The sequence below is a fragment of the Notamacropus eugenii genome, chromosome 5 (assembly GCF_028372415.1).
Source record: "Notamacropus eugenii isolate mMacEug1 chromosome 5, mMacEug1.pri_v2, whole genome shotgun sequence".
Classification (NCBI taxonomy): domain Eukaryota; kingdom Metazoa; phylum Chordata; class Mammalia; order Diprotodontia; family Macropodidae; genus Notamacropus; species Notamacropus eugenii.
Window position 1 is genome coordinate 319,053,737 of NC_092876.1, and position 12,490 is coordinate 319,066,226.

Below are 12,490 nucleotides of genomic sequence, written 5' to 3' on the forward strand. Positions count from 1 at the left end.
TGGAGACAGTCTTAGGAGTTCACAACCTTGGCCTTGGCAACCACTACATGCCTTTACCTGAGTCCCAACACCCTTTCCTAATTCTCATCTCACTGAACAGCCCCAAAGTTTTGAAGACACCATGCAAGGGGTGGGGCAGGGCAAGTGAGGTTACCCACGAAGGAGAGGCAATTTGCCCAAGGTCACACATCGTGTCAAAGGTAAAACCTGAACCACATTTAAACTGAATTCACTTCTCCAACAGTTCAAGTTCAGCTCCATTCACTAAGTTACAAAGTCTTCCTACCTGGTTCTTTATTAAATTTAGTGTTTTATAATGGCTTTTTCTTTCCACTGTTAATCCTGAAAGGAGATTCTGACAGGAGGTATGTTTTTGAAAAACAAAGTACAAATGCTGACAGTCAAAGAAACAAAAACCCTTAAAGAACCACAGAATCACATAGTTGGAGCCCAGAGAGACCTCTTGTGAGGGGGGAGACCCCTAGTTCCAGCCAACCTTTCAGATAACTCAACTTTCATTCACTTTCAGATAATGCTATTAGTTAGAAAGATTTTCTTCCATGTTTCACTGAAGTTTTCCTCAATGCAACTTCCCTCTTCTTTCTTGGTAGGGAGACCAAGTAGGAGAAATCTAGGCTTTCTTTCTTCTACATACCAACCTCTCAAATATCTCTTGTATATAGTTATTTCCATGTTGTCTCCATATTAGAAAGTAAGCTGCCTGGGGCTGGGACTATGCTTTCAATTCTCTTTGTATCCTCACCACTTAACTAACTAAATTAGGTGCTCTTAATCTGGGGTTCATGGACGCCCAAGGGATCTGTGAACCTGGATGGGAACAAATTTATATTCTTCAATTAACCTTCAAATGAAATCTAACCTCTCCTTCAATTATAAATGTTAAGTAACAAATATTATTCTGAAAAGTAGACCCTAGACTTCACTGCCAAAGGAGTCTGTGATACAGAAAAAGGGGCGGGGGGGAGAGAAATGAGAACTCTTGGACTAAATGAAGACAATAGTCATGGTTCCCATAAATTTTGTCCTTATCCAAGCTAAACATCCTGAATTCCTTCAGCCTAGACTCTGTGGGAATGACTGAGGTCCTTCATCATCCAACTTCTCATCCTCTGAATGCTCTTCACCTTATTATTGATAGAACATAAGGTTTCTGAGAGTAAAGACTGCCTCATTTTTGTCTCTGTATCCCCATTACTAGCACCTAATAAATGCTTGTTGATTATCAATGTCCTTCCTAAATTGGCACCCAGAAGACAATGTGATTGACTAAGTACTATCATCTCCCATGTGAAGACCATATCTCTCTTAATGTTGCCTAAGACTGAATTAACTTTTTTGGCTATCATAGACCATTAATTCATATTGAGCTTACAATTCACCAAAACTCCCCTTTTTTTCAGATGAATCGTAATCTAACCAAGATTCCTCTATCTTGTATTGTGGTGATGATTTCACACCCCTTCTTCATAGATGAAGAAAAAATAACTTTTAAAATGCCTTCCACACTCAGAGAGAGAAATATGGAAGTCACTCACATAATGTAGCAGATCATGTTTGTGTATGTGTATCTGTTTGTGTATCATGTTCTGATTTGTTATACGGATTCTTTCATTTATCTTAGTCTGACTACATAGCATGACTATAGTGAAAATATACTCAATAGGAAAGTATATGTAGAATCTATACAGAATTGTATGCAGTCGTGGGGAGGGAGGGAGGTAGTGGGGGGGGGGGGATAAAATAGCAATTGTATGGCAGTGATTGTTAAACATTAAAAAAATTAAAAAAAGAAAAAAAGAAAAAAAAAAAAGAAAAAATAACTTTTAAACCTTCCTTCAGAAAAAGATAGATCTGATCACAGTACCTGAGCCCAAGCTGGGTTCTGATGACAGTAAATACTTGGCATATATTGGTTGAATTGAAAAATTCCCCTCTATTCCTAACAGAAGACAGAGTAATCATGATTTCCCATCTCTCCTGGAGGCCAAAATAAGGAAAAAACCCAAGGATGAGCAGGAAGAATTTAGGCCAGAGCCTAAGAAGACCACTCCTGACTCGGAAGGACCCTGTAACAATGCAGAAAAATTGAGGGAGGCTATAAAGCTCCACAAACCAGGAAAAAATCTCATTTGTCTAAGGCAATTTAGTTGTGGCCAAGTCAGAAACCCAGTTTCAATCATGATGTTAGAGATCTTTTTCTATTTGTATTTTTTTCTCTTCTTTTTCAACCTGTATTTCCCCTAATCCCTCCATTTTATAGATGAAGAGGTTAAGGTTATAGAAAGAAGAAAAGATGAAGGGAAGGACCCAAGCATACAAAAATGTTTATAGCACCACTTTATGTTATAGCGAAGAATTGAAAACAAAGTAGGTACCCATCAACTGAGGAATGAGAAAATAAACTGTGGTATACGAATGTAATGGAATATTTCTGCATCATGAGAAATGATGGACTCAGGAAAAACTTGTATGAAGTGATGCAGAGTGAAATGAGCCAATCCAGGAGAACAATATATACGATGCCCATAAAAATGTAAAGGAAAACCATTTGAAAGACTATGGCACTCTAATCAGTGCAGTAACTTCAGAAGACTGATGATGACGCATGCTTCTCACCCCTCAACAGAGGTGACTAATGGACCAGCGGGTATAGAATGAGACAAACATTTTCTGATATCAGCCATGTATTGAATTGTTTTTGCTTGAAGAAAGACCTTCTAAGAGAAGAGGGAGATTAGTAAGTTAGTGAGTAGGTAGTGAGAGACACAAATGAAGGGAATAAAAGAGCATCAATATGACATATTTTAAAGCATACAGAAGAAAACAAAAGGGCAATTTTGTTTACGACTGCTAAATTTGATACGCACTTTAAAAAAGTCAACTGAGCGCAACAAAATCTATGTTTTGTTTTGTTGTTTCTGGCATACTGAAACATGCTTAGTTTTGATTAAGTTCTTAACAAAAGGGAAAATAACATAAGAGTAAAATGATCTGTCCAACGTCATACAGGGATGGCAGAGAGAGGTCAAAACCCAGGCTACCCATGGCTGGGAAAGAAGGCTCCAGTTCTAACATGAGCTTAGCACTGATCTGAGATGGCAGCAGCAGGAGACCCAATTACAACAGTTCTAAAGTTAGTCAGGGATCCATAAATGGGTGAAAAGAAAGTGTAGGACATAAAGAGAAAGATAAGAGCGTTATTCAAGTAGAGATGATTAAAGCCAATGAAATCCCAGAGACAGTAGGCACTTTTATCCTTTCCAAAGCCTGGGCAACTTATTTGATCCTCAAATACACCCTATATGTTGGCAGAACATTCATTCTTTTATCCAACCTGCCAACAAACATTTATTACAACTTTTTCGGTGCAATAAAGTCTTATATGAATTGAGAAAGACAAAAAGATAAATAAGTAAATGAACATACAAATTGAAGATAGACGGATAAATGCATAATAAATAGTCCCTGCCTTCAAGGACAAGTATTTTCCTACCTTCCAGTTTCATAGTTTTTGAAAGGAACTTTTGGTATGGAAATTCTCTTTCCCAATCTAAATCCACAATCTTATCTGCAACTTACAGTTCCAGAATAGTTGCTTTGGACATTGAAAAGTTAAGCAACTTGCTCTCAGTCATAAAATTAGCATAAGTCAGAGTCAAGGCTTAAATTGAGATCTTTCTAAGCCCAAGGCCAGCTTCTCCATTTAATAAATAAACATAGTTCAGTGAGTCAATCACATGTTACATGTCTATAAATGGCAGGGCAGGGACTACAACTCAGATCTCCTGACTCCCAGCTCAGTGTTCTGTGCCTTAATAGAAAACTAAGGAACCTGAGAGTTAACAAAATGGAGAAGGCAGGGAAAAGAAACCTAGAGAAGATGAGAATCTAGATTTGACACCAACAATTTCCAAAGGAAATTGCCTGAGGTGTAAGTTTTCTCTATCCACCTTCTCTGTGGGGCTGAACAGGCTGGGGTGAGGGCTTTCATAAGTGAACACATTTTGCATGACTTCATCTTTATAACGGATTTTGTATTTCTTACCTTCTCAATGGTTGGGGGAGGGTTGGGGTAAGGGAAATATGGAACTGAAAATAAAATGAATTTTTTATTAAATAGATAAATCAAAAAAAAAAAAAAAAGCAAACACAAGTTTTGGTGGAAAGAGTCAAATTCAGGTAAGGCCATCACATCCCACTGGTATACACAGTTATGTCAAGTCAGACTAAAAGTCAAGTGAAATTCCAATGGGCCACTTTGCTCTCTTTCTTCTCTCTCCTCAAAGGATGTATAAATATCTCTCTACTCTGTACTCACCAGCTTCTCTGCAAGAAATCATCTGATGAAACTCAATCCCCTACCTCACCCACACCAGAAGACCATACATTTCAACAGTGCGCAATCTGTTCTAGTGACCTTCTCTACAATATGTAGTTTCAAGTTACCAAACGTATTTCTATTTGTGATCTCTATACTTAGTTCTGGGGGTACAAATAATACAAGACCACATCAGCCCCTGTCTTCAAAGAGTTTACGTTCCACTGGAAGATACAACACGTCCATCCACAAGCAAGTATAATATGAAAAAGAAAACCCTAATAAAGGAGGGAGGAAGGAAGGCCAGAGAAATCTGAGAGGGAAGCCTTAGATGAGGGGGCATCTGGGCTGAGCCTGGAAAGAAGATAAGCTTTTTAAAAAGGAGGTGAGAAAGGCGTGCATTATAGGTATGGCAGCTGGCCAACTCATCAAATCAGCCAATGTAATATTGAATTTGAGGTCTCTAGTGCAGTTTGACTGAAACATACACTGTGCAAAGGGAAGAAACGTAAAATAAAACTAGAAAGGCAAACTGGAGCCAAATTACAAAGAACCTTCAGCATCATAAAAATAACAAGTTTTTCACATAGTTTTTTAAGATCTGCAAAGAGCTTTTTTCATATATTATTTGATCCTTACAACAAATTTGAAATGTGTATACTATTATTATCCCTGTTTTACTGGTGGGGAAACTGAGGCACAAGTGGTGCAATGACTTGTCCAGGGACACACAGCTAATAAATGTCTGTGATAATATTTTAACTCACATATTCCTGACTTTAAGTCAGGTACTCTATCCACTACTCCACCTAGCTGCATTTTGCTGATATGTTTAAATTTTACCCTGGAGACAACAGGAAATCTCTGTGGGTTTTTGAGCAGGGAGGCCTATAATCCAATCTGAGCCTTAGGAAGATTATTTTGACAATTATTGGGAGGATGAATCAAAAGGGGAGGGGGAGGAGAGAGAAAGCACAGAGGGTCAATTAGGAGAGTGACAATAGTTCAAACAGAAGGCAAGGGGATCTTGAATTAGAGCAATAAGTGGCCTTGTAAGTGAAGACATGTCAAGGTAGAGTCAAAAAGACTTAGCAATAACTGAAATATGTGGGGTGAGGGAGAGGGAAGAGTCAAAGACAACTCCAGGTTTACAAACTTAGATAAACAGAAGGATGCTGGTACCCTCCACAGACATAGGGAAGGGACAAAGTAGAGCTAGGTTTAGTAAGAAAGGTAATGAGTTCTGCTTTCTACTTGTTGAGTTGGAGGTGCCACAATGTCAAACTGAAAATATTCGGCCAGCAGTTGGAAATAGTTTACAAAAACTAACCTAAGATGTTGAATGTCATATGTGCCATTGGAGACAATCAACAAAGTGTTTCTTTTTTCAGCTTTTTTTTTTGCAAGAGAAGTCTTGCCAGAGAGTAAAGGGGTGGGGAGGGAGAGAAATATATTCAGAAGTCAATGTGATATAAAGATAAGAGCCATCGATAAAATTTCAAAAATTAAATTAAATTCAATAAAAATCAAGTCCTTTAACACGGCATTCCTAGCCTTCCACATTTCAGTATATCTTGAAGAGAACCTTATAAGGAACTGGAGCTCTGCAGCTTCAATCTGGATTTGTATATCCCCCATAAATGAAAAAGGTTAAGAAGGAGTAAGGATAAGACATCAGATTCCTTTGTTAAAAAAAAATTCAGGAAAGAGGGGAAAGGAGTAAATTTAATTAAATTAAAATTTTAAAAATTAAATTTTTTAAAAAACTAACCCAACAACTGTCAGTTGGTTCCAACAACTGTCAGTTGGTTCAACCATTCTGGAAAACAATTTAGAATTATTCAAGAAAAGTCCCTAAATTATTCATATCCTTTGACCTAGCAAACCCAGTGCTGGGCATCTATTTCCAAGGAGGTCAAAGACAGAAAGAAAAACTCTACATGTTCCAAGATATTCACAGAAACACTTTTTGTAGTAGCAAAAAAAAAAGCAACCTGGAAATTAAGGTGGATGCCCATCATTTGGGGAATGGCTAAGCAAAGTGTGATACATGATATAATAGAATGCTTTTCAATTCTTCCTAAAGGACCTCCCTGCTCTTCACATCTATTTCCACCTTTTTCTCTCTGCCTTGGCACTAGCTTATCTTCTTGTGCCTAAAATGTACTCCTCCCTCCTCACTTTTTTCTCTTTGAATTCCTATCTCCTTCAAAACAAGGTCTTCTACAGGAAATCTTTTCCAATCTCCAGAAGAGCTTCTGCCCTCTCTTTCAAATGACCTTGTATTAACAATTCTGTACTTACTTGCATTTATTTTCTTCATTATTCTGTATGGAGAGACTGTATTATTTACTGTATTTGTATCTCAGTACATAACAGTGCCTAGCATCTACTAGGCAGTTAATAAAAGTTTACTGATTGACTAAACTATGATCCCTCCTTTACCTTTTTAATAAAGAAGAGTATTTTCAATAGATGTTTACATACCCAATAACCATAATATCTAAATTATGTAGAATTAAAGATTCCCAGACTACAAAGACCTAAGGGAAGAAATCAAAACTGTGTGGGAGGAGCAGATGAAATAAATACACATCATCTCATCATTCTGGCTGATACTAGAGTTGTCCAGAAGATGTTTTACATCACAGTACTCTAATTCAATTACAAAAATATATCCTTTTATCCTACAAAATGGTCTCTTAAACAATAAACATAAAAGAAACACAATAAACATGAAAGCATATGATAGACCATTGCTGATCCAGAGTGGTTTATAATAATATATTAAACTTTACAAATTACTAAGGCACTTTCCTCACCACAAATCTGGAAGGCAAACAATTTAGGTATAATTATCCCCATTTTACAGATGAAGGCACAGGCCCAGAGGGGTGAAGTGATTTGACCCTATGGCTAGTATCTACAGTGTCATTAAATCCAGAGCCCTTTCCATTTACTTTCATTTCAAATGGAACTCCAAGCACCCACCTTTCAACTCCTTGAGAAAAGCTCGAAAATATTTTTATTGTTACATATTTTGTTCCTTCCTTTACTTCTCAACAAATAATTTCTATGCTAAAAAAAAAAATCATGAATAGTTCCCATTGTCTTCAGAATCAATTCCTTTAACCTGGCATTCAGGAACCTCCACATTTAAGTACATCTTGTGAAGAACCTTATAAGGAATTGGAACTCTGCAGATTCAGTCTGGATTTGTGTATCCCTGTAAATGATAAAGATTAAGAAGGAATAAGGATAAGAGAGGCCAGGTTCCTTTGTTAGTATATTCAGGAAGAAGGGGAAGGGAGTCAATTTATGCACTGTGCTAAGGATTTTACTTTTTTTGTAGTTAAGGAAATTGAAGCAAACAGGTCAAATGACTTGAAGAAGACCATACAGCTAGTAAGCATCCAAGGTCACATTTGAACTCAGGTCTTCCTGACTCTAGACCCGGCGCTCTATTCGCTACATCAGCTCCCAGCCTCTGTTTACACACTCACATTATTTCCTAGCAACTAGAAACATCTAGAAGTGAAAAGGACTGACTTCCACAGTAGAATCATAATAACCATAATAGTAGCTGACATTAATATGAAACTTTAAAGTTTGCAAGATTCTTTATATACATTAATTTCATTTGATGGCCAAAGCCCTGGGGGTTTGTGTTCCCTTAAACAGAGATCTTTCAGAAAGAGCTGGATGACCACTTGTCAGCAGTAGGATTCTTGTTCACATACCAGTTGAAATAAATGGTGATTTAGGTCTCTTCGAATTTAAATTTTCTATGATTCTGATTCTTTGACATTCACAAAATGTCATTGACATGTACAGATATATAGATTTAGACAGGGAGACAGACAGACAGACAGACAGTCTCTACCTCCTGGTCCAGTGGTGTTTTAGTTGGGTTTTTTTTTGTTTTTTCTGTCTCGGCCATACTATCTCTCATAAAAGTAAGAGATAGCAGAGGAATTTAGAAGAAAGAGAGGTCACTGAACTGGAGAGATAATACGGAAGAATTAATTTTGAACAAACAGAAAGGATAGGAGAATGAGGATGAAAGAACACTATATTTTTGGAACCCTGCCCAGGGTTACTATTAAATCTGTCTTTTAGGCTGAGTAGAGAAGATGTCTCAGAACTACTCCTTATCTTCCATCTCTTCACCACTGGAAAGGAAGCAATGTCAGGTGAAAGATCACCTCCTTAGCTTTTCAATGAAGATCGCCTACAACTCAAACACAGTGAATTGCCTAGCATTCTATTTTAATTTAGCTCCTAGTTCCATCTCATGGTCTGAACAGATTCTTTTTTTTTTTCCAGGGGTAAAGGTTTGAAGAGGGTACATACCCACTTACTACCCCCCCCCCCCCCCCCCCCCCGACAATCTAATCTAACTGCTACTGACCAGCTGTTGCAGGGTCCAGCCCATGGGAGTCAAACAAGGTCAGAAAGAGGGATGAAAAGAGTTAAGAGGTGGGTAGAAAGTGATAACCTGTATTATCCTAAGCATATAGCTCAGTATTTACCTCCACTGAAAGAGGTCATACATGCTGCAGAGGATTGTTAATGAAGGCAAAGGACAGCCAGCCCCATAGGAAGAGATACATGGAAATGGAAGCCAAATCAAAGGGACAGAAGTTGAAGATTTCTCTGACCATAGCTCAGGAGAGGAGGGACCTAGCTCAGGAGGAGCTCGGTCAGTCCATCTGCTTATATGTCCAATAATCTGCTTTATGGTGGCATCTGGCAGGTACAACCCTAGTATTTGGGCTGGAGAAAAAGAAAAGCCAGCCTGTCCCAGCTCTTCAGACAGGTCCTATGTGCTCCCCACTCCCACTAGTGAGATGGATGAGTCAAGGCCTTCCAGGCTAACAATAGCTTTTTATAAACACATTAATCCCCCCATCAGTTGGGGGAGGGAATAGTGAGAGGGCAGATTTGCAGTCTGGATGAGCTCTGGAACATAGCAAAGAATGCATGCACACACACACAAACACCCCTCCCCAAAACACACTCAGAGGTCTCCCATCTTGTGTCTGTGCTGGGAGAGAAACAAATCATAGAGGGAAGGAAGAAAATAAAGAGAGATAATGCTATTCCCAACCCTAAATCACATGGTCAAAGAACATCCCTGGGGAGTAAAGGCTTCAAGGCAAGTCGGGGAGCCACAGTGGCCTCAGCTGCAAAAGTCATTCGTTTATAAACCTTAACAACCAATTGGTTGGAAAGAGGAGACCCCAGATGGTGAAGGGAGTTGATTTCAGACTAGGCCTTTAGTCTTTACAGGCAGGCTAGCAGATCCCCCACGGGAGGTATGGGAATAAGGGTGGGGAAGGAGAGAAAAATATCCTTTCAGGAGGGGAGGGGAGAGGGGCAGCCCTGCTCTCTTCCCAAAGATTATAGGGCCAGATTCTGCATTCTCTGGATTTCAGAGGCAAAGCCGGCAATGGGAAGTTGCGTCAGCAGCAGCCCTGATCCAAATTCTATAAATCCAGGAGGTAGTCTGGAATGGAACACACATACATATACGTACATAAACCCACCCACCAATCCTTGGATTTCCTGCACTGCCTGAGCATGGAACCTGACAGTAAATGAGATTTTAATGTGGTACAAGGCGGAGCACTGGGGAAGAAGTCATCAATCCCCCAGAGGGGTGTCTGGTTCTTCAAGAGCCCTCGGACACAAGCAGTAAGAGTCTAGGGGCTCAGAAGAGGATAGGGTCAGGGTGTGTCATGGACTTCCAACAGTCAGCAATTTTTCAGAGGCCTGCACAGCTTTCCACTTTCCGTTCCTTACCACAAGGCACTTACCCTTGCTTCCCACTGCTTCCTAGCATCTAATGCCCAAGAACTTCTCAATGATAGCCTAGAATCCTTCCGCCCAGGAGGCATCTCCAAACCCCCTGCCGCCACTCCAAAGACCAATTCTTTTTTTCCCCTAAGTGTGGGACATCTAGCTATCTCCTATTTGGGTAGCTCTGTTAACGTTGGGAAGAAGGGAACCCTTTCCTAAATTAGCTTAAATAGCCCTAGAAGAAATCCCTTCTTAACTTAGTGAAAGGATCACAGAATATGTAGGGAGGAATATGCGGGATTTCCCCCCTTATACTCTGCTGCACGATCCTCCAGTCTTAAGAAAACTAGAGGAAGAATGGGAAGCCTCAGACACAGGATTCCTCTTTTAGCTGAAGCTTTTAAAGGTGTATAAAGAAAAAAACGGAGCTGAGCGGAAGGCTAGAGTACCACCTTGCCTCTGGATACTGAAATTTTATCCTAAATAAATGGAGGTGGGTAGGGAAATCCTTAAATGGGGATTCTATAAGGGGGAGCTATGGGGCTTCCTCCACCTTGCCATTGTGAATAAATTTTATTCTGAGACTGAAAGAACTGGTGTGTCCCCCACACTGGTGTGCCCCCCTCAGAACCGTTTTTTATCGTGAAATCTAGCCACTTAGCCTGGTGCCAGACCCTTCAGGGCTCACCCGGCTGGGGGACACAGTGCTTGTCACCATTCACCACTACTCCCTCCCCTTCTCGCCTCTCCCTCCCAGTGGAGGTTTCGGGGATTCCCCCAAAAGGAATTAGACAGAAGAGCCCCCAGCTCACAGAGAATGTTTTGGGGGTCACTGTGCAGGGGCTGGGGGAGGAAAGACCTGCAATCCCCAGGGACGGGAAAAAGACGCAAGATTTAGGGAAGCCACCTGGAAAGAAGAGCTGACCGACTGGGTCCGTCCGGCGCCCAAAGCTGTCAGGTGCCTGGCCATATGGTGACCCGAGGCTCCCCCCCCCCCCCGCCCCAGGGCTCCTGGAGGCAAGGGGACAGAGGGAGCAGGTACCCCCAAACCCTCCGCGACTACAATGACAGGACAGAGGTGGGATAAGGGCAAACCGGGAATGCATGAGGGGGTCTTCTGAAATGACAGGTACTCGTGCACACACACATATTGAGCAGAGGTCGGGTCGCCGCTTTGGTTGCAAACAAGCCAACACACACACACACACACCCAACACACACACACACCCAATACACACACACACACACACACACACACACACACACACACACACACACACACACACACACATACACACTCTCCCCTCCGCAATAACACCCCAGGTTGCTAGGCTAGGGGATGAGTGGCGTGAAGGACCACCGCCGGTCCCCACCCAGACCCCGGCCCCCGGCGCATCCTTTACCTTTTCCTGCGCTCGGGTGAGTTTCTTCTGCACGTTGCTGGCTATCTTCCCTGCGGTCACTCCCTTACTGCCTAGCTCAGCCATCTTGTCCTCCAGCCTTTCTTTTCTTTCCCCCACCACTAGTTTAATTGCCAATTAAATCTAGGTAGGTGTGCGTGTGCCCGGGAGGCGGGTGCGCTAATGCAGCGGGCTAGAGCCTACATAGAGCTCCGCGCGCTGTCTCGCAGCCTCCGAGCCCGAGAGGGAGGAGAGGGAGGAGAGGGAGAGAGCGAGAGAGGGGGGTGGAGAGGAGGAAGGGGAGGAGGGGGGGAAGGGCGGAGAAGGAGGAGAAGGGGAGGGGGCAGAACCACCCCAGCCAGAAACAATGGTCATCCACAGCCCCCTCCCCCCCAGCCCCGGCTGGACAAGATACAGCCTTTTAAAGAGACAGCGCCCCCGGGGGCCAGCCACCGGGCCGGCCTTAAAGGAGCCGAGCCACCGCCACCTCCCTGCAGCCCTGGAGAAGGAGGTACGGGGCGGTAGGTGGAGAAAGAGGAGGAGCTGGGACTGGGAAAGGGAATGGGGGTGGAGATGAGGGGAAAAAAAAGAGAGACTCCCTCTAGAGGTTTCAGGCAACACGGGCCCCCTAGGGTGGAGGGGTGAAAGGGTGAAAGGGTGGAGGGTGGAGGCGGGGATGGGGAGATGCGAATAAATAAATACATACTGTAAGTCATCATCTCTTCCCACGCCACTGGCTTCTTCCTCTCTTTTTTTTCCCACGTCATCATGTTCAGCCCCCCACACGCACACACACAGACACACGCGCACACACACAGACACACACACACGCACACACACACGCACACACACACGCACACACACACACACGCACACACACACGCACACACACGAAAAGAAATCAAAAGCCAAAATTCGGTGGCTTTTAAACTAAGGATAAAGGGAAAGA

At 42.0% G+C, this 12,490-nt stretch overlaps 1 protein-coding gene across 15 annotated transcripts in view; it reads right to left on the reverse strand.

Annotated features, from left to right (window-relative positions):
- Positions 1-12,049, reverse strand: part of BIN1 (bridging integrator 1) — a 137,636-nt gene extending 125,587 nt beyond the window's left edge. For 14 of the 15 annotated variants that reach the window (XM_072613432.1, XM_072613430.1, XM_072613426.1 and 11 more), the window contains exon 1: positions 11,545-11,964. In XM_072613432.1, coding sequence (XP_072469533.1) covers positions 11,545-11,628 — 84 coding nt within the window. In that variant the 5' untranslated portion in view covers positions 11,629-11,964. Of the gene's footprint in view, positions 1-11,544 lie in introns of all 15 variants that reach the window. The other variant, XM_072613434.1, reaches the window with a different exon arrangement.
- Between the last annotated feature and the right edge of the window lie 441 nt (positions 12,050-12,490).